The sequence below is a fragment of the Enhydra lutris genome, unplaced genomic scaffold (assembly GCF_002288905.1).
Source record: "Enhydra lutris kenyoni isolate GAN:26980312 unplaced genomic scaffold, ASM228890v2 scaffoldscaffold83, whole genome shotgun sequence".
NCBI lineage: Eukaryota > Metazoa > Chordata > Mammalia > Carnivora > Mustelidae > Enhydra > Enhydra lutris.
Window position 1 is genome coordinate 1,650,088 of NW_019154167.1, and position 23,862 is coordinate 1,673,949.

At 34.2% G+C, this 23,862-nt stretch overlaps 1 protein-coding gene across 2 annotated transcripts in view; it reads left to right on the forward strand.

Annotated features, from left to right (window-relative positions):
- The window catches only part of LOC111161274 (RNA binding motif protein 41), a 54,605-nt gene extending 37,286 nt beyond the window's left edge, over positions 1 to 17,319 (forward strand). For both annotated transcript variants that reach the window (XM_022524857.1, XM_022524858.1), the window contains 2 exons: positions 13,323 to 13,470; positions 15,281 to 17,319. In XM_022524857.1, coding sequence (XP_022380565.1) covers positions 13,323 to 13,470; positions 15,281 to 15,447 — 315 coding nt within the window. In that variant the 3' untranslated portion in view covers positions 15,448 to 17,319. The remainder of the gene's footprint in view (positions 1 to 13,322; positions 13,471 to 15,280) is intronic.
- The last annotated feature ends 6,543 nt before the right edge of the window (positions 17,320 to 23,862 follow it).

Below are 23,862 nucleotides of genomic sequence, written 5' to 3' on the forward strand. Positions count from 1 at the left end.
AAACTTTGTACTAATGCCCTGTTTACCTTAGTTCCTCTTAACTTATACATCATGTCCAGCTTTCAACAAAAAAATCATAAGGCATGCTAAAAGAAGAACCACACTCTGAAGAGACAAAGCAACCATCAGAACCAAACTCCTCAGATATATAGGTTTTGGAATTAAAAGATATATGGAATTTAAAATAACTATGATTAATATGCTAAAGAATCTATTAGAGAAAATACACAATATGCAAGAACAGATGGGTAATGTAAACAGATAGATAGAAACTCAGAATCAAAAGGAGATTCAAGAAATCAGCAACACTAAAAAGAAACACTTTTGATACCCTCATCAGTAAACTGGGAGTGGTCAAGGAAAGAATCAGTGTGCTTGAAGACATGTCAATAAAAACTTCCCAAACTGAAATGCAAAGAGAAAAAAGACTGTAAAAAAAGGAAAATAATAGCTAAGAACTGTGGGACAATTTCAAATGCTGTAACACACATGCTATTGGAATACCAGGAGAATAAAGAAAAGGAACAGAAAAACTAGTTGAAGTAGGAATGGCTGAGAATTTTCCAAGATTAATGACAGACACCAGACCACAGATTCAGGATCTGGAAAGACAATCATCTAGGATAAATACCCCCAAAATACCCCTAAGCATATCATGTTCAAACACAGAAAACTTAGACAAGAGAAGATCTTGAAAATACCCAGAGAAAACACTTTACCTATAGAGGAACAATAAGAATTACATTGGATTTCTGGTCAGAAACCATACAAGAAAGAAGAGTGAAATACTTAAAGTATTGAAGGCGAAAAAAAAAAACCTATCCACCTAGAAATCTATATCCAGCAAAAAAATCCTTCAAAAGTGAACAAAAAAATACTTTGTCAGACAAGCAAAAACTGAGGGAATTTGTCAGCAGTAAATCTGCTTGTGAGAAATATTTATTTTTTTAAAAAAAGCTTTTCCAGAGAGAAGGAAAATGATACAGGTCAGAAAATGAGATCTCTTCAAAGAAAAGAAGAGTATAGGAGAAAGAACACCTGAAGGTAAAATAAAATCTTTTATTTTCTCATTTTAAAGTGATTTAAAAGATGACTGTTCAAAGTAATAATAACAATATGTTAGGCAATTATAGTATATGGGAAAATGAATGTTATAAAACAGGAATGTTATAAGGGTAGGAGGGAGGAATTAGTATTTGGTGTATATAACAGTTACAAGTTATCTGTACTACCTGTGAGATGGTATAATGTTGAAAGTGGACTTAGATTAGTTGTAAATGAATATTGTAAACTCTAAGGCAACCACTAAATTATAAAATGAAATGTAATTGGTATGCTGAAAGGGGTGAAAATGGAATCTCAAAACGATACCTGTTCTCTACAATCTTTTCTACAAAATAGAAACAGAGGGAACACTTTCTAACTCATTTTATGAAACCAATCTTAGCTTAATACCAAAACCAGATAAAGTCATTGAATAAAGCAAAACTACAGACCAATATCGTGATCATAGATGCAAAAATCCTAAATTTTAGGAAAATAAAAGTATTTGATTAAAACATTTTGATTGAAAAATCAAGATATTAAAAAATCACAGCCAACAGTGTATCAAAATAATTATGTACCATGATCAGGTAGGAGTTTTCTAGGTGTCTGTGGCTGATTCAACATTTGAAAATCAATTAATATTATCCACCATATCAACAAACGAAAGAGGAAAAATCGTATAGTTATTTCAGTTGATACAGAAAAGGTATTTGACAAAATCCAAAAACCATTCATAACAGAAAACTCTAATCAAACTAGGAATAGAAGAAAATATCCTCAATTTGATAAAGAATATCTACAAAACCCTACAGCTAACATTGTACTTAGTGGTGAGAAACTGAGTGCTTTCCCCTTTGATCAGGAATAAATCCCCTCCCTATTACTTTTCAGTATTGTACTAGAAAAGCTAGCTAATGCAGTAAAATAAGAAAAGGAAAAGCACACAGATTGAGAAGGAGAAAATAAAGTTGTCTTTTTTCACAAATGACATATATGTCTATGTAGAAAATCCCAAAGAATCAACAATAACAACAATGTGAAATAACTACTGGAACTAATAAGTGGAATGTAGCAAGGTTTGAGGATACAAGGTTTATATACAAAAGCCAGTTGCTTTTCTTTCTACCAAGAAATGAACAATTAAAATTTAAAACCCGATACTTTTTTATGAAAGCACCACAAAAAAGTGAAATACTAAATTATAAATCTATCAAAATATGTATAGGATCTATACCCACAAAACTATAAAACTGTGCTGAAAAATTAAAGAAGGTCATAAATAAATGCAGAGATATCCTATGTTCATGGATCGGAAGACCTAATATTGTTAAGATGTCAGTTCTTCCCAATATGTAGATATGTAGATTCCACACAATCCCAATAAAATCCTGGCAAGCTATTTTGTGGATATAGACCACTGATTCTAAGTTTGTATGGAAAAACAGAAGGCCCAGAATATCCAACACAATACTGAAGAAGAACAAAGTGGGATGACTGATACTACCCAACTTCTAGATTTACTATAATCAAAAAGGATAGTTTGGGTTAAAAAAAAAAAAAAAGATAAATAGATTGGTGGAGCAGAATAGAGACTCCAGAAATGGAACAGAATAGAGACTCCAGAAAAAAGCTCACACAAATATAATGGACTAATCTTTGACAAGGGAGCAAAGGCAATTCAATAAAGGAAAGATAGTTTTGTCAGGAAATTGTGCTAGAATAACTAATTGGTTATCCACATGCAAAATAGGAATCTAAACACAGATCTTACGTTCTTTAAAAAAAAATTAACTCAAAATAGATCATAGATCCAAATGTAAAACACAATACTCTAACACTTCTAGAAGAAAATAGAAAATCTAAATGACCTTGTGTTTGGTGATACATTTATAGATAAAACACCAAAAGCATGATTTACGAAAGAAAAAAATTGAAAAATCATACTTTGTTAAATTTATAAACTACTGCTAGGTGAAAGAAACTTTAAAGAAAATCAAAAGACAAGCCTCAGACTAGAAAAAAGAATTGTAAAACATGTCTAATAAAGGACTTGTATCCAAAATATACAAAGACCTCCTAAAACTCAACAGTAGTAAAACAACCCAATTAAAAAATGGCAAAATATAAGAACAGACATCTCAAAAAGGAAGTTATATACATCTCAAATAAGCATATGAAAAGGAGCTCATCATCATTTGTCGTCAGAGAATTACAAAATAAAACAACAGTGAGATGCCATTATACACTTATTAGAATGGCTAAAATTCACAATAAAACTGACAATATCAAAGGCTATTGAGGATGCTGAGCAACAGGAACTCATTCATTGCTTTTGAGAATCCAAAATGGTAAAACTTCTTTGAAGTCAGTTTTGTAGTCTTACCAAGCTAAACATTGTTTTGCCATATAATCCAGAAGTTACACTTTTAGTTATTTGCCCAATTTATTTGAAAACTATTATTTATACAAAAACCAGCATGCAAGTGTTTATAATAGTTTTACTCAATTGCCCAAAACTGGAAGCAGTCAGGATGTCCTTCAATAGATGAATGGAGACATTCACCTGTGCTGCATCTATATGGTGGAATATAATTTGTCAATTAAGAGACATGATCTGGCAAACCTCAGAAAGACATAGAGGAGCTATGAGTATATTAATAAGTGAAAACCAGTTTGAAAAGACTACGTATTATGTAATTCCAATTATATGACATTCCAGAAAACACAAAAACATATAGTAAATGATCAGTGGTTGCCAGGAGTTTAAGGGGTTGGGAAAAAAGAATAGGTGAAGCACAGGGGATTTTTAAGGTAGTAAACTTACTCTATATGATAATAAAATGGTGGACGCAAGATACGCATTTGTCAAAACCCATAAAACTGTACAGTATAAAGAGTGATCCTTAATGTACACAAATATTAAAAACCATTTGAGAGGTGGGTAATCCCAGGAAAGAATGCAGACTCTGACAAGAGAATCTATGTTACAAATACGTGAAGCAACTTCAGGGAAGGTATGGGGGGTGAAAGGTACTGACTGAAGCATCTTTGGAAATATGTAGAGTCTAGAAGACTAAAAACAGAACTGCATATAATCACTGTATCCTAGTTAATAAGGTTGCGTCTCATGAGGGTACTGGTTAGCAATCCTGATACTGATACATGTGTATAATGAGATGGAGCAATTAAGTAAATGGATGGTAGGTGTTGGGAGCCAGGTTTCTCACTGGTGGAATTTACAGATAAGCAAAGGAAAGAAGCTGGAATGATCCATTCAATGGTTTAGAGTTAGAGACATCAGTATGAAATCATGTTTAACTTGACATAGATATAATGGTTACATATAAAATATTTATCGATATGTATATACACACAGGTTAGTATAAATATACGATTTTTTCTCTGTCAGCTGAGAGGATCTAAATGAAGTGATACTCCAGTAGCAACAAGCACGTTCAGCACCCAAATTGTAGTTTGTAATGCCATTCTCTAATGAAGGAATCAAGGTGGCACCTGGGTGGCTCAGTTGGTTAAGCATCCAACTCTTGGTTTTTGGCTCAGGTCATGATCTCAGGGTCATGAAATGGAGCCTGCTTAGGATTCTCTCTCTTCCTATCCCTTTCCTTCTGCCCCTGCCCCCCTACCCCCTGCTTGCATATATATATATATATATATATATATATATTTTTTTTTTTTTAAAGTAAACAGGGTTTCTCAGAGAAATGACTGGCTCTAGAACTGGGGCAGGAAGTATACAAGATGAAACTTGAGCATTTTGTAGTGACAGGAAGTAGGAAAGTGCTGAACATACCAGCATAAAAACATTGTTGGGTATATGTCAAAGAAGCACAGGGACCAACTGAAAGTTTCTAGTGAGCAAAATTGGAACAATTTGTGCAGCAAACTTAGGTAAATTAATACTGGATTATAACCTAAAGTATAGGATAAATAGCTATGACTCCATACTGATAATAAAATTGATTGAGTAAATCAAATAACTGGGGGAGAGAAGGCAAATATCCCTCACAGAAGGATTCTAAATAATTTATATAGATGCTCCATCTCAAACTAGGGGAGCATAACTTTCCACTCCTTAGTTTTGAGCTCTTGAGTGACTTTCAAATGGTACAGTATGGAAAGGCAGGACAAAAAAATAATACTGCAGTGTAGAAACCTAACAAACACTACCTCAGCCAGGTAATCAAGGCCAGCATCAACAGTCATTAATAATGTCGATAGCATGCATGCTTGATATGTGATCAAAACTGCACTTTTCCTCATAATCCATAACCCCAATCTAACCATGAGAAAAACAACAACAAAAAATCCTAGTAGTGGGACATCCTACAAAATATCTGACCAATACTCAAAACTGTCAAGATTTTTAAAAACAAGGAAATTCTGAGAAACTACCACAACCAAAGAGGAGCCTAAAAACACAGGAAAACTAATGTACTCTGGTACCCTGGATGGAATGGTGGAACAGAAAATGGACATTAGGGGAAAACTAAGGAAATCTAAATAAACTATGGACTTTGGTTAATAATAAGGTATCAATATCCATTCATTCATTTTAACAGTGCACCATAGTAATGGAAGATGTTAGTAGTGGAGGAAACTGAGTGTGGAGTTACAGGAACTCTTTGTACTGTTTTCTCACTTTCTCTGTAAATCTAAAACTGTCCTAAAAATAGTCTCCTTTTTAAACATTAAAACAGATACCTGCAAAAGAGTGCATACAATATAATACTATTTATATACAGTTCAAAACATACAAAATGATACTGTATATTGCAGAAGGAGGCCCGGAAGTTTCATCTTGTATTATCACTTGGAATATGTTTTTCTGTTTCACAGAAATGTTTATCTTGTTTTTGAGCCTAGCTGTATTGTTGTGCGTACCTTTATATATATGCATATATATATGTGTTGTTAATACATACATACATCTATATCCATGTAGATGGATGTGTGTGTGTGTGTGTGTGTGTGTGTGTGTGTTTGGAGCAAAGAAGATGCTCCCAAGCAAGAAGTGACCAAGCCGCCTCGACCAGAAGTCTTCTTGATTTTTTAAAAGTGTTCATATCAAAGGGAACAATCTTAGTATGGATCTTTCCTACTTGGTGAGAAACTTGCAGTATGTTCCACATACTCCTTTCTATAGTTATTTAATTTGATGATGCTTTTACGTTAAGTATTTCAGAGCCAAAACTCTAGATCACTTGAATTCACTTAAGTGAATCACAGGTCAGTTAATCTGTGCCTTGCCTTTAAGTTACAAGTATAGTTAAACGCTAAATATGTAAATATTTAGTTTCTAAAGTCTATGAGACAGAGTCTCTTGCTTATTATAGTGTTTAATATACTTATTCATGTTTCAGTGACTAACTTATTTAAGTGGGCTCTGTTTTCTGGCTCTTTGCTTGTGCTGCTTCTGTCTGAATTCTTCTCAAGTTCCATTTAAGTATAAAGGATATAATTTATTCCAGCTAACACATAGAGATTTTTTTCCTCCATCTTTTTTTATAGTAGTAAAACATGTAAGTTGAGATCTACCCTTGTAACAAAATCTTAAGTATACATTAGAGTATTGTTAACTGTAGGCAAAGTGTTGTATAGCAAATCTCTAGAACTTTTTCATCCTGCATGACTGAACTTTATAAACATTGAACAGCAACTTCCCATTTCCCCTTCCCCCCCAGTCCCTGACAACCACTGCTGTTTTTGCTTCAATGAGTTTGACTGCTGTAGATACCACATACAAGTGAAATCACATAGTATTTGTCCTTCTGTGACTGGCTTATCTCACTTCACATAGTGCACTCAAGATTTACCCATGTTGTAGCATATGACCAGATTTCTTTTTTCTGGCTGAATAATATTCCAATGTATGTGTGTATACCATATCTTTATCCATTCATCCACGATGGATGTCTCCACCTTTTGGCTATTGTGAACAGTTTGCAATGAATGTATGTATTCAGATATCTCTTTGATATTCTGATTTTAATTCTTTGGATAAGTATCTGGAAGTGGGATTGCTGATCATGTAGTAGTTCGTTTTTACTTTTTTGCAGGACCTTTATACTGTTCTCCATAGTAGCTGTACCATTTTACATTCTGCCAGCAGTGTGTAAGAATTCTGATTTGTCTACATCCTTTTCAATTTATTTCCTACATGTATTCATTGGGAAAATGTTTAGGTCTTGGGCCCATTTTTTAAAAATTGTGTTGTCTTTTTGCTGTTGGGTTCTAAGAGTTCCTTATATATTTTGGATATTAACTTCTAATAAGATATATGGTTTCTAAATATTTTGTGCCATTCTGTATGTTGCCTTCTCACTTTGCTGATTGTTTCCTTTGATGTACACAAGTGTTTCAGTTGATAAAGTCCCACTTTATTTTTGCTTTTGCTTCCCGTGGTTCTGATGTAATAGTCAAGAAATCATTGCCAAGGCAACGTCATGAAGCTTTTCCCCTATGTTTTCTTCTGGGAGTTTTAGAATTTTAGGACTTACATTTAAGATTTAATACATTTTGAGTTGATTTTTGTGTGTGATATAAATTAAGAGTCCATTTTACTCTTTTGCATGTGGATACCAGCTTTTCCCAACACCATTTGTTGAAGGAACTATCTTTTCTCCATTGTGTTTCTTGCCCCTCAGTTGACTGTATATGTGTGGGTTTATTTCTGGGTTCTGTTCTGTTCTAGTGGTCTATATAACTGTCATTATAGTAGTTCTCTGTTTTGATTACTACAGATTGGTAATGTGTTTTGAAATTAAGAGGTGTGAAGTCTCCAGTTTTGTTATTTTTTCAAGACTTCTTTGGCTATTTGGGGGGTCTCTTGTGGTTCCCCATGAATTTTAGGATTTTTTTTTCTATCCCTAGAAAATACTGTTGAGATTTTGATAGGAATGGAATTAAATCTGTAGATCACTTTAGGTAGTGTGTAAAATTAAACAGTGTTGTCTTCCATCCCATGAATATGGGACAATTTTGTATTTATTTGTGTCTTTAATTTCTTTGAGCAATGTTTTGTGGTCTTCAGTGTACAAGTCCTTAACTTCCTTCATTGTTTTTTTTTAATTGAAGTATAATTGATGTATAAGAAGCTGTACATTTTTTGTTCAGTTGGGTTTTTTAGTATCAATTTTTTTTAAAGATTTTGTTTATTTATTTGAGAGAGAGAGAGACAGAGATAGTAACAGAGGTTATAAGTGGAAAGGAAAAGGAGAAGCAGGCTCCCAACTGAGAACAGAGCCCAATGTGGGGCTCAATTCTAGGACCCTGGGATCATGACCTGAGCCAAAGGCAGACACTTAACCAGCTGGGCCACCCAGGTGCCCCAGCTTTTTATTTACATCCTAGTTAGTTAACATATAGTGAAATGTTGGTTTCAAGAGTAAAATTTAGTGATTGATCACTTACAACACCCAGGAAAGCTGTATATATTTAATGTATGTAGCTTGATGAGTTTGAAAATAAGTGTACACCATTAAACCATCACCAAAACAATGCCCTAAACTTAACCATCACCTCTAGAAATTTCCTCCCTCCTTTTTCTTGGATAACATTTAACTAAGATCTACCCTTTTAATAAATTTCAAGTATCTAATACAGTATTGAAAACTATATGCAATATGCTGTACAGTAGATGTATAGGACTTCTTCATCTTGCATAAGTGAAACTATATGCTGTGATGAACATCTCCCCAGTTACCCCTCCTCCTAGCCTACTGGAAAACATGATTCTACTCTGCTTTTATGAGTTTGATTATGTTAGATGCCTGGTATAAATTCCTATTTAGTATTCTACAGATTCTCATATAGTATTTGTTCTTGTGTTTGGTTTATTTATAGTGTCTTCCAAGATTTGTTGTAGCAAATGACAAGATTTTCTTTTTTAAGGCCAAATAATATTCCATTGTATTTATACACATTTTCTTTATCCATTCATCTGTAAGTGGACATTTAGATTGTTTCCATATCTTTGCTATGGTAAATAGTGCTGCAATGAACAAAGGAATACACATATTTCTTCCAGACCCCAATTCCAGTTCTTCTGGATATATACCCAGAAGTGGATTGCTAGATTATATTTTAGTTCTGTTTTTAATATTTTTAGGAAACTCCATACTGTTTTCCACAGTGGTTATACTCATTTACAGTCCCACTAACAGCATACGAGGTTTAAAATTTCTTCATATCCTCACCAACACTTACTTTTGTTGTTATTGTTGTTAATAGCTATCCTAACAGGTGTGAAGTGATAGTTCATTGAGGTTTTGATTTGCATGTTCCTGATGATTAGTGATATTGAGCATCTTTTTATATACCTGTTAGCCATTTGTATGTCTTTTTTGAAGAAATGACTATTCAGGTCTTTCAGGTCTTTTACCCATTTTTAAAATTGGGTTATTTGGGGTTTTTTTTTGTTGTTGTTATTTTATGTTAGGAGCCCCTTATATATTTTAGATATTAATCCTTTATCAGATATATGATCTACAAATATTTTTTCCTATTCTGTGTATGGCCTTTCCACTTTGCTGATTTTGTTTGCTCCTAATTTTTGTATGCATCCTACAGCTTGACTGAATGTATTAGTTTTACTTGTGTTAAAACAATTAATTGTGGAGTTTTTAGGGTTTTCTACATATAGGATCTTGTCATATACAAACAGAGGTGATTTTAATTCTTCCTTTCCCATTTGGATGCCTTTTATTTCTTTTTTCTTGTCTAATTGCTCTGGCCATGACTTCCAGAACTGGGTTGAATAGAAGTGACAGGAGTGGGCATCCTGGACTTACTCCTGATCTTAGAGGGAAAGCTTTCCAGTTTTTCACTGTTGAGCATGACATTAGCTGTGGGCCTTTCATATTTGGCCTATATTGTGTTGAGGTAAATTCCTTTTATTCCTAGTTTCTTAAGCATTTTTATCGTGAAAGAATGTTGGATTTTGTCAAGTGCTTTGTCTGCATCTATTAAGATGACCATGTGATTTTTATCTTTTCTTCTGTAATGTGGCATATCACACTGATTTTTTTATGTGGAACCATTCTTGCATCTCAGAGATAATTCACTTGGTCATGGTATATGATCCTTTTAATGTGCTTTTGAATTCATTTTACTGCTTTTCTGTTGAGAATTTTTGTATCTGTATTCATCAGGGATATTGGCCAGTAGTTTTCTCATAGGGTCATTTTTTTCCTTTTGGTATCAAGGTAATGCTGGCCTCATAAAGTTAGTTTGGGAATGTTCCCTCCTCTTCAGTTTTTTGGAAGAGTTTGAGAAGGGTTGACAGTAATTCTTCTTTAAATGTTTGGTAGAATTCACCCATGAACCCATCTGGTCGTGGGGTTTTCTTCACTGGGAGGTGGTTTTTGTTTGTTTGTTTTGTTTTGTTTTGTTTTCAAAGAGACTCCTTTTTTTTAAAGATTTTATTTATTTATTTGACAGACAGAGATCACAAGTAGGCAGAGAGGCAGGCAGAGAGAGGAGAAGAAGCAGACTCCCTGCAGAGCAGAGAGCCTGATGTGGGGCTCAGTCCCAGGACCCTGGGACCACGACCTGAGCCGAAGGCAGAGGCTTTAACCCACAGAGCCACCCAGGCGCCCTGCTGGGAGGTTTTTGATTACTAATTCAGTCTCACTGCTAGTTCTAAATTTCTTTAGGTTTTCTGTTTCTTCATGATTTAGTCTGGGCATATTGTATGTTTCTAAGAATTTATCCTTCTCTTCTGGGTTATCCAATTTATTGGCATATAGCTGTTGGTAGTAGTCTCTTGTAATCCTTTTTAATTCTGTGGCATTAGTTGTAACATCTCATTTATTTCTGATTTTGAGTCTTCTTTTTTTTCTCAGTTGAGCTAAAGGCAGTCAATTTTGTTGATCTTTTTTTAAAAAAACAGCATCTTAGTTGTCTTTTTTTCCTAGTCTCTTTTGTTTATTTTTGCTTTAACCTTTATTTCTTTCCTTCTGCTAACTTCGGGCTTAGTTTGATACTTTCTTTAGTTCCTTAAGTTGTAGAGTTGCTTATTTGAGATCTTTTTCTCTTCCCTCCCCTCCCCTCCCCTATCCTCTCCTCTCCTCTTTTTTGAGTAGCCTCCAAAGCCCAAGGTGGTACTTGAACTCAAAACCCTGAGATCAAGAGTTGCATGCCAGCCAGATACCCCTAAGATCTTATTTTTTAATATATGCATTTGTGACTATAAAATTACCTCTTAGCACTGTTCTTGCTGCATTCCATTAATATTGTTACGTTGTGATTTCATTTTCATTTGTCTAAAGATATTTTCTAATTTCTCTTCTTATTTCTTCTTTGACCCATTGGTTGTTCAAGAGTATGACATATAATTTCCACATATTTGTAAATTTTCTTGTTTTCCTTCTGCTATTGGAATTGAGGTATTGAAATGTCCTAGTATTATTGTGTTGCTATCTATTTCTACTTTCAGTTCTCTCAATGTTTGCTTCATATATTTAGGTGCTCTGATGTTGGGTACATATATATTTATACTTGTTATATGTTCTTGGTGAATTGACCCTTCTGTTATTATATAATATCCATTTTTGTCTCTTGGACAGTTTTGACTTAAAGTCTATTTTGTCTGATAGAAGTATGGCCACCCCTGCTTTCTGTTGGTTATCATTTGCGTGGAATATCTTTCTCTAGCCTTTCATTTTCAGTTTATATGTGGCCTTAAAATATAAAGTGAGTTTCTTGTAGACAGCTATAGTTGGAACTTGTTTTTTTATTCATTCGGCCACTCTGTGTCTTTGATTAGGGAGTTTAACATACTTACTTGTAATTATTGATAGGGAAGGACTTACTATCCCCATTTATTATTTGTTTTCTGTCCTGAAGCTCATTTGTCCCTCTTTTCCTCTCTTGAAGTCTTCCTTGTGTTTCATTGATTTTTTTTGTAGTGATGTGCTTTTTTCCTTTCTTATTTTGCGTATCTTACATAGGTATTTTCTTTAGGGTTACAATGGGGCTTCCTTAAAACATCTTATAGTTATAACAATCTATTTTAAGCTGATCAGTACTTAAATTGCATTTGAGGGCTCTTTGTTGTTTTCTTGAATGTTCTTTTTTTATTAATAGCATCCCATTCCTAATAGAATATTGTCTCATTTCTCTAAGAGTATTAGTGATGATTTTTTGAAGTTTTCTTCACCCTGCATGTTTTTTTTTTTTTTCATTTGCTTTTATTTCGGTTTGTTCTGTTCTCTCTTTGACATTAGAGGCTTTCCTCAGATTCCTGGTAATCTGTGCCCATATTTATGAGTAGGGGGCCAAAAAGCAGATTGGAAGCTCTGAGCACATGAGCAGCCCTTGTTGACTTTTAGCTTCATTTTAAAATTATCTGGGGCTCCTGGGTGGCTCAGTGGGTTAAGCTGCTGCCTTCGGCTCGGGTCGTGATCTCAGGGTCCTGGGATCGAGGCCCACATCGGGCTCTCTGCTCAGCAGGGAGCCTGCTTCCTTCTCTCTCTCTCTCTCTCTCTCTGCCTGCCTCTCCGTCTACGTGTGATCTCTCTCTGTCAGATAAATAAATAAAATCTTTAAAAAAAATTAAAAAAAAATTATCTGGCTGGTCTATTTGTTGGAGAAATTCCCGATGCCAAACCAGTGTTGTTTTTTTTTTTTTTTATTCTTTTTTCTTGGGGCTCATCATATTTAGTGTGCATTATTTCTCTTAATCTCCTTGTGTTCAGTTATAGTATTTACACCCTCATCTGTGTCTGGCATTCCCCATATTCAGCAAATGAGCTACCACTATTCACCAGGATTGGGATTAGCCTTTACCTAGTAGCTAATTTTAGGGAAAGGTATTTAAGATCTAGTTGACTTTTAAACAACTTTCAATCTACCTACCTTATCTTAACCTTATCCCTGTACATTCATTCCCAGAGGTACCTGAAGCTATCTAAACTGTTTGAGGATTCTTAAGTGTGTACTGGGTTGGTTCCTGGCTTTCCCCACCACTGGTTTAAGATTCAGCTTTCTTAGTACACTTATCTAATTATTTTTCCGTTTCCAGAATATTGTTGCTATTGCTTCATTTCCTTGTTCTTTCTGATGTGTGTGTGTGTGTGTGTGTGTGTGTGTGTGTGTGTTTAAGTCCCTATAGTTTTAGAGAGTTTTCTGGAGGGAGTGAAATTAGGTGCATGTATTCAATCTGCCATCTTTATCTGGAACTAATTCTGACCAAAGTTAAATAGTTGCCTTACCTTCCTCATGTGATATTTCTGTTGATCCTCGGTTTATATTAGGTGTTATACTTGAAGAACCTTAGCCCTCGGGTGACCGAAAGAGATCTTGTCTCATTGTTCGCTCGGTTCCAGGAGAAAAAAGGACCACCAATTCAATTCCGAATGATGACTGGACGAATGAGGGGGCAGGCTTTTATCACCTTTCCCAGTAAGTAGCCTTATCTGGACAATTAATTGTAGCATCAGTTCATTGGAGATTATTTATACCCCCTCTAATTTAAACCTAGCCCTTTGATTTCTCCATAGTACATAAGAAGTATGTGCTTGAACAAGCACATGGGAAGAAGGAAAGAGAAGTAAGGGAAATATGTTTTCAGTGTTCCTCTATCCTCCCTTCTGTGCTTCCTCTCCTCCATTGACAATACATGACTGACCACTGTATCCCATTGTCCTCAGTTTTCCCTAGTCTTGGCACTTCCTTCTATCAAAATGTACCTTCCCTTTGCTGATGACAGTATTTCTAGTTCAGGTTATAGTACTTATTAATATATTGGTATTCTGGTCAGAATAGTTGTACTTGCCTTATGCCCTATTCCTTTGAGACTAAGAGACTATAAGTTAACGTGCTAATTCAATAGTAATTCATAATTAACTAGTGAATGATGTTAAATTATTTTAACAATTGTTTCTATCTTAATACATGACTTCAGTATTCTAATTAAAAGAGAATAATGATATAGGAATTTCATTTTCTATAACAGACCAGACTGTTTATTTTGGTGGAATCTGGGTAGGAGCTACACCTTTCATTATCCCTAAACTATCATTACTTATAAACAGCCCAGTCGTCCGTGTATAGGCGAGTGCTTTTACATGTAAGCAGTACCAAAACTCCCCTCCACTTTTTTCATACATTCTTATACCATCTTTCCTATCATGTTGGAGGTTTGTGGATCTTCTATACTAGTGGTTTTCAGTCTTTTCAGGTATGAGGGCCCTTTTTAAACTTAAATATATTTTATTGGTCTCAAGCTAATATGACCCATTAATTGAAAAAATATATAATAAAAAGATTTTATAAACTAAGTACTTTAAAGTAAATAGCTGTTTTACTAGTAACACCAGTTTAACATTTGAAAATTCTCAGTATATACATATGTGGGACATAAATTGGTTTAGTCTAAAGACATTGCTTATTTGCCCGTGATTTCACAGACTCTGGGCAATAATTCCACTTCCAAATTTCCCACATCAAGGCTCTGAGGCCCATAAATTGGAAACCCCTGCTATATACTGTATACTCCCGTACCTCAAGCATCTATATGGGTGTAAGAATTCTTTTTTTATAAAGATTTTATTTATTTATTTGACAGAGAGAGAGAGATCACAAGTAGGCAGAGAGGCAGACAGAGGGTGGGGGGGAAGCAGGCTCCCTGCTGGGCAGAGAGCCCGATGCGGGGCTCAATCCCAGGGCCCTGAGATCATGACCTGAGCTGAAGGCAGAGGCTTAACCCACTGAGCCACCCAGGTGCCCCTGGGTGTAAGAATTCTTAAACTTATTTATCCTAATGAGGATTCCCACTCTTCCATCAAAAGAAAAAAGTAACAAAATGTTAACATAATAACATCTTTTATTCATGTCATCTATTTTGAAAATGATTTCATTATCACAACACCTGTAATCTGTTATCTAAGAGGTTCATATATTATTATTTATAGCTTAGCTTAGCTTTCTTTGGCACACTGTCTATGTTCTTATTTCTTTAACCTTATCTTTGAATTAGGAGGAGCTCTCATACATCCATTTTAAGTTTTTATTGCCATTATTCTTAGCCATTAGTTTAATCTTGCTGAGTTATACAAATTTGAAATTATGGAAAAGAGAATAAAATTAAGTAACTATATAGCCTTATAGCCTATATTTAACTCTAAGGCAAAACAAAATAAACTAGACTTGGAAGATAATTGAATTATTAAGCCCTTTGTAAATTGATATTTTTTTTTTCTTTCTCTTTTAGATAAGGAGATGGCAAGGCAAGCATTATATCTAGTAAATGGATATAAACTGCGTGGGAAAATATTGGTGATAGAATTTGGAAAGAACAAAAAGCAACGGTCAGATCTCCAGGCTGCTTCTCTCATATCATCTGCTACAGATAACATGACAGAAATCAGTGGTAGCTAAAAGATATATAGATGGTGAGTCCCAGGAGGTCTTCCTTGCATCAGAATCTTGGATCTAGAATTTGTGTATAGATATAGTTTGGATTTGAAGAAGAGAAACTGAGGGAGAGAAAAATTAAGATAATCCCTCTCAGTTTCAGGATGAATTGGTAGAAAACACTTTTTATAATCAAAGACTATATAGGACAGACATGCCAAGTATGAAGTATAGGATACAAAAAGTATCATTTTCTCAGGATAAATTACAAATGATTATTTCTAAGGATTTTTTTTAAATCTTTATGATTTATCTGGGGTCTTCAGTATTTGTCCATAAAGATAACATTCTTTCCAAAATCGCCTCCTATATGCAGAACTAAAAAACTAATTAAATGTTGAAATACTTATTTACTAGAGCTCCCTATTATCCCTAACTGTAACCACCTAGTAAATAAAGGACTAAGACCCCAGGCCTAAACATCAACAAATGCTGTTGAGTGGGAACTATCAGCAGTGACAATATGTATTTTCATAAATCAGTCCACATATTTAATGAATGCTTCCCCATAAAGTTATCAGTGTCTTCAAAAAGCTATATATTTTTCTAATGAAATCATTTAGATCAAAATATTGATGTTCTCATAGTCATTTAAGCTAGCTACCATTGAGTAATCATTGAATTCAAAGCAATAAACATTGAATGACTATTTAATATATGTTATATATTAGGTATATGAATTTACCATTAGGTATATGAATTTACCCTAAAGGAGGATGGGAAGAAAGCAGTCTCTAGAAGAGAGCCACCAATTCCCAAATCCCTCAGTTGTGTGTTTGTAGTTGCTGGTGAATAGCAAGAAAATATGATATAGAGGATGTAGTACAAACTTTGGAATCAGACCTGTGTTTGAACTTCACAGCCACACTTATCACTTCATGACCTTGGCAAGTCACTTTATCTGAGCCTCAGTTTTCTCATCTATTAAATGAGGATAATAATACTACTTACCTCATTGGGCTATAAGTATTAAGTGAGATGATATTATTTTGGCTGAAGAACAGGAAGAAAAAAAATGAAAGTTGAACAGAGAGTAGGACCATTAATCACTCCAACATACTTGTAATGAAAGGACCAGAAAAAGAGAAGAGAAAGAAGCAGGAAAAATATTCCAATAAATAATGGATATAAATGTCCCAAATTTGATGAGAAACATTACCTACACATCCAAGAATTTCAACACACCCCAAGTAGGATAAAGAAGAAATCCACAGACTCATCATGATAAAAATGCTAACAGTCAAAGACGAAGAGAAACTCTTGAAAGTAACAGGAGAAAAATGAATCATTACTTACAAGAGAACACCAATCGGATTAACAGCTCACTTCCCATCAGAAACAATGGAGGTGGCAGTGGAATAACTTATTCAAAGTGCTCAAAGAAACCAACTGTCATTATAGAATCCTGTATCCAATAAAGCTGTGTTTTAAAAAATGAAGATAAAATGTAAGTCTTCCCACATATCATAAGCTGTTGTTGCTGGCAGACCTGACTTAACAGGAAATACTAAAGGAAGTTCTTCAGGTGGAAAGCATTGACCTCAGATAATAATTTAAATCTACCCTTATAGAAAAGTAGCATGGGTAAAGGTAATTACATAAGAGGTAGTCTAAATGCATTTTTCTTCTCTTACTTGATTGAAAAAGTAATTTTGTAAAACAATATGTACATAGTTGCAATGTTGGGTTTATAACATATAAAACTGCAGTACATTTGCCAATAACGGGCCATAGGAGGTGGGTGAGGCAAAGCTGTACTGGACTATAGAAATGACTCCAGATGGTAACTCAGTTCTACAGGAGCAAGTGAAGAGAACAAGAAATGGAAATTAAGAAAGTAAATATAAAAAAGCATCAAATATTTATTTGCTCTTCTTTCTTCTCTGAGCTTCTTTAAAAGACATAAAATTATATCAGTAATAATTATAACAGTATATTGGGTTAATACTGTGTAGAAATAATATGTATAACAATAATAGTACAAAAAAGTGGGGGAAAGAAATAGGTTCGTATAGGAATAAGGTGTTTATATCATTGGAGTTAAGTTTCTATATATCTGAAGTCAATTCAGTTAAGATTTGTATGGTAAACCCTAGAGCAACCACTACGAAACTACCTGAAAATATGTAGTAAAAAATATTATTAAAGAAATTTCAGTTTTTCATTAGAAAATATTCAATGCAAAAGGATGAATAGAGGAACAAAGACAAAAAAAAAAAAAACCCTGAGACATATAGGAAACAAATAGTAAAATGGCAGTCTTAAGTCCACCTATATTAATAGTAACAATAAATATGAATGGATTAAACAATCCAGTCAAAGAGTGTGTTAGACTGGAAAAACAAGCAAGATTTACCTCTATGCTATTTGTTGAAGTCACACTTTATATTCAGAGATACAAACAGGGGCACCTGGGTGGCTCAGCTGTTAAGCGTCTGCCTTCGGCTCAGGTCATGATCCCAGGGTTTTGGCATCAAGCCCCACATCAGGCTCCCTGCTCAGCGGGAAGCCTGCTTCTCCCTCTCCCACTCCCCCTGCTTGTGTTCCCCCTCTCGCTATCTCTCTCTCTCTCTCTCTCTGTCAAATAAATAAATAAATAAATAAAATATTTAAAAAAAGATAAAAACAGATTGAAGGTAAAAGGATAGAAAGAAGTATCAGTCAGAAGTCAACTGTAAGCAAGCTGGAGCATCTGTACTAATATCTAATAGACTTTAAAACAAAAAATGTCATTAGACATAAAGAGTGACATCTTACAATGAGAAGAGAGTCAGCCCATCAGAAAGAGCGAAATTACATATGCAGTAACAACAGAGTGCCAAAATACATGAGTCAAAAACTGATTTAAATGAAGGGAGAAATCCACAAGTCTACAATAAGAGTTGGGGTATTCAGTATCCCATTTTCAATAATAGAACAATTAGATAATAAACAAGGAACTAGAAGACCTGAACAGTGCCATAATGAACTAGACCTTAAAGTGATCTTTAAAACACTATACCCAGCATGGACAGAGTGCACATTCTTCTCAGGGGCACATGAAATACCTCTAGAATAGATCATATCATAGACCATAAAACAAACCTCAGTAAATTTAATTTAATGCAAAGTATGTTTCTGACTCCATGGAATGGAATTAGAAATCAATAACAGAAAGTTGAGGAACTCAGAAACATGAATTGGACACACTTTTAAATGACCAATGGGTCAAATAAAAAATCACAAGGGAAATTGGGAAATCCTTTGAGATGAATGAAAATGAAGACATGACATACCAAACGTGGGATGCAACTAAATTAATGCTTGGGGAAAAATTTATAAATACTAATACTAATGCCTATATTTAACAAGAAGAATAATCACATATCAATAATCTCATTTTATGCCTAAAACACTGGGAGAAGAGCAGACTAAATTTAGAGTAAGCAGAAGGAAGAAAATTTTAAAAAAGATCAGATAAATAAATGACAGAGAATACAAAAACAGTAGAGAATGTCAATGGAACTAATAGTTGGTTCTATAAAAGAAGATCAACAAAAGTGACAAACATTTTGTTAGATTAACCAGGGAGAAAAGAAGACTGAAATTACTAGAATCAGAAGTGAAGGAGGGAACGTTGCTACCAACCTTCTAGAAATAAAAAATATTATGAAGGGACCCTATGAACAAGTATATAACAATAAATAACTTAGATGAAATGGAAAATTTCCTAGAAACACAAAAACTACTGGAACCAATAGAAAACAAAATCTGAAAATATGTATAACAAAGAGATTAATTAATAACTCTTAAAAATACCCACAAGAAAAAACCTAGGCTCGAATGGCTTCTCAGATAAATTCTAGCAAACATTAAAAAAGAATTAATACAAATTCTTTGCATACTCTTCCAAAAAAGTGTTCATATTCTAATTTATGCTACAACCCTGTCACAAAAGACTATATATGATTCCATTTATATGAAGTGACTAGAATTGGTAAATATGTAGAGACAGAGAGTGGATTAGTGGTTGCTCAGGGCTGGTGGTGATAGCTGAATTGTATGAGGTTTCTTTAGAGGTTGATTAAAATGTTCTGAAATTGTGGTGAAAATTGTACAACTCTATGAATATATTATAAATAATGAATTATATGCATTAAATAGGTGATTTTTTTATGAATTATATCTCAAAGTCACAAAAAAAAGGAATTGGATAAAACCCAACTGTCCATCAATAGGAAAATGAATAAATAAGTCATGACACATTCATTTAGTGGAATACTATGCATCCATTAAAATAATGGGATATATCTGTGAATACATTCTGATCTGTATATGCAGAATTTTGTATTAATTTAAAAAGCAAGAAATGGTATAATGTGAATGCATTTTGTAAACAAAAGCATTTGTATATGTATGATACATGTGTATATACGTATTTCTGAATAAATGTAGGAAAAAGCGGGGAAATATACATACCAAATTGTAAACCTTTTAGAAGTGAGATTAGATTGACTGAAAGGGGACTTTTTGCTTTATAAAATTTTTAAAGTGGTATGATTTGGGGCAATTTTTACTTTTTTCAGGTTTTTATTAATTAAAAAAATTTTTTTACTACTCTACAAATGACTTGGCTTCCAGAATACTTGTCAGGCCTGCTCTGAGGATATCATCTAACTATACTCAGGAAAAACTCCTATTCCTTTGATATAGTGCTCACTTAGGATTAACTCTTCAATTTTAAATACAGTGTAAAAGGAAGAAGCTAAGTTATCCTGATATAACCTCTTGCACATGTTACCCAGGGACATACTTCTAAGCTGGACTTTTCAGAAGAAACTTAGTTCTGTTGAGTGGAATATCTCGCCTCTGCCCTTTGCTAGACCTGCAGATCACTAACAATAGAGGAAAATAACAATGGAGGATGTCCCTCAACTGGTGCATAACAAACTGTGGTATATCCATAAAACAGAATCCTACTCAGCAATAAAAACTATGATGAACTGTGATACATACAACAACTTGGATGAATCTCAAATGCATTTTGCTAAATAAAAGAAGCCAAACTCAAAAGGCTACTTGCAGTTTGATTCCATTTATATGATATTCTGGAAAAGGCAAAACTATAGGAACAGAGAACAAATCAGTGGATGTCAGGGGTTAAAAATGGCAGACTGATTACAAAATGGTAGCACAGGGAATTTGCTTTAATAATGGAAAGTTTCTGTATCTTGATTATAGTTACTTAAGTGTATGCATTTGTCAAAACTAGAATTATATGCCAGAAAGGATGAATTTTACTATATGTGAATTTTTAAATAAATGTAATTTTTAATGGAGAGAAGTCATAAAGTATTGTTCCTATTCTGTGGTCTTTTGATTACATGGAAGACTTAAAGCCACTTAGCTACTATTCCTTATTTTTTGCACAGAGGTCAACAGAAGTCATCAGTTAAAAACATCTGCGTATATATATACACACACAAACCCACCATAAAAAGATGAAAAGACAAACTAGAAAATAATTTGCCATGCACAAGGAGATAATTTCCTTAATATACAATATATATAATTTTCTTAAAATACAAAAGTCAATGCAAGAAAAATGTGGGTAAAAAAATTTATAGAAACAAATATAAATGACTAATTAAAAATATTCAGAATAGTAATCAAAATTAGGACAATGAACTCTCTTTTTAAAAAAAAATTTAGATTTATAGGAAAGTTAGAAAAATAGTAAGAGTTACCATATATCCTTCACTCAGCCTCTCTTAATATTAACACCTTATATAACCACAGTATAATTATCAAAAAGCAGGAAAATAATATCACTACAGTACTATTAACTAATTTACAGACCTTATTTGATTTTTTCTACTTGTCCCACTAACGTCTTTTTATGATCCTGGTTCAACTCCAGTATCCCACATTGCATTTAATATTTATTGCATTTATTTTGTAGAATGTCCCTAATTAGGGTTTGTCTGATGATTTCCTGTGATCAGAGTGAGGTTATGTGTTTTTGTTAAGAATACCAGAGAAGTGATGTGCCCCCACTTTTATTGATAGTTTCAAAGGTGGAATTTAGTGATTCCTCAGTTGCATAGAACACCCAGTTCTCGTTACATCTACTGCCCTCCTTAATGCCCATCACCCCATTACCTCATCCCCCAACCCACTTCCCCTCCAGCAAACTTCAGTTTGTTTCCTAGAGTTCAGCATCTCTTATGGTTTGCCTTCCTCTCAACCTCTCAGTTTTCATCTTACGTTATTTTTCCTTCGCTTCCCCTATGTTCATCCGTTTTGTTTCTTCATTTCCACATATGAGTGAAATCATATGGTATTTGTCTTTCTCTGACTGACTTACTTCACTTAACATAATACCCTCTAGTTCCATCCATGTCATTGCAAATGGCAAGATTTCATTCTCTTGGATGGCTGAGTAATATTACATTTATACCTCTTCTTTATCCATTCATCTGCTGTTGGACATCTGGGCTCTTTCCAAATTTTGAGTATTTGGGACATTGCTGCTATGAACATTTGGATGCATGTGCCCCATTAAATCACTATGTATCCTTTGGATAAATACCTAGTAGTACAGTTGCTAAGTTGTAGAGTAGCTCTACTTTTAACTTTTGGGGAAACTCCATACTGTTTTCAGCAGTGGCTGCACCAGTTTGTATGCCTACCAGCAGTGTAAGAGAGTTCCCCATTTTCTGCATCTTCACCAAAATTTTTCCTGAGTTGTTAATTTTAGCCATTCTGACAGGTGTGAGGTGGTATCTCACCTCACAGGTGAGACGCAGGTGTGTGGTTTTGATTTATATTTCCCTGATGCCTAGTGATGTTGAGCATTTTTTCATGTGTCTGTTGGCCATTTTTGTATCTTCTTTGGAAAAATGCCTGGTCATGTCTTCTGCCCAGTTCTTGACTGGATTATTTGTTTTTTGGGTGTTGAGTTTGGTAAGGTCTCTATGGATTTTGGACATGAGTCCTTTATCTGATAAGACATTTGCAAATATCTTCTCCCATTCCATAGATTGACTTTTAGTTTTGTTGACTGTTTCCTCTGCTGTGCAAAAACTGTTTATCTTGGTGAAGCCCCAGTAGTTCATTTTTGCTTTTGTATCCCGTGCCTCTGAAGACATGTCTAGCAAGAACTTACTGCAGCTGAGATTTAAAAAAAAAAAATGTTCCTGCCTGTGTTCTCCTTTAGGATTTTGATGAATTCATAGTTAGGTCTTTCACCCATTTTGAGTTTATTTTTGTGTATGGTTTAAGGAAGTGGTCCAGTTTCATTCTTCTACTTGTGGCTGTCCAGTTTTCCCAACACCGTTTGTTGAAGAGACTGTCTTTTTTCCATTGGATATTCTTTCCTGCTTTGTTGAAGGTTAATTGGCAATAGAGTTGAGGGTCCATTTCTGGGTTCTTTATTCTGTTCCATTGATGTATTCGTCTCTTTTTATACCAGTACCATACTGTCTTAATGATTTTACAACTTTGTATTATAGCATGAAGTCCAGAATTGTGATGCCTCCAGGTTTGCTTTTCTTTTACAACATTCCTTTGGCTATTTGGGGTCTTTTCTGGTTCCATACAAATTTTAGGATTGTTTATTGAAGCTCTGTGAAAAATGTTGATCATATTTTGATAGGGATTGTATTGAATGAATAGATTGCTTTGGATTGCATAGACCTTTTAACAATATTCTTACAATCCATGAGCATGGAATGTTTTCCCATTTCTTTGTCTTCCTCAATTTCATTCATAATTGTTCTATAGTTTTTAAAGTACAGGTCTTTTACTTCTTTGGCTAGGTTTATTCCAAGGTATCTTAGGGGTTTTGGTGCAATTGTAAATCGGATCTACTCCTTGATTTCTCTTTCTTCTGCCTCATTGTTAGTGTATTGAAATGCAGCTGACTTGTGTGCATTGATTTTATATCCTGTGACTTTCCTGAATATCTGTATCCGTTCTGGCGATTTTTTGGTGGAGTCCTTTGCATTTTCTACATAGAGAATCATGTCATCTGTGAAGAGTGAATTTGACTTCTTTGCCGATTTTTATGCCTTTTATTTCTTTTTGTTGTCTGATTGCTAAAGCTATTAATTCCAGCCCTGTGTTGAAGAACAGTGGTGAGAGTGGACATCCCTCTCATGTTCCTGACCTTGGGGGAAAAGCTCTTAGTTTTTCCCCACTGAGGAAGATATTCACTGTGGGTTTTCAATATATGGCTTTTAAGATATTGAAGTATATTCCTTCTATTCCTGTACTGTGGAGAGTTTTAATCAAGAAAGGATGTTGTATTTTGTCAGATGCTTTTTCTGTATCTATTAAGAGGATCATACAGTTCTTGTCCTTTCTTTTGTTAATGTGGTGTATCACATTGATTCATTT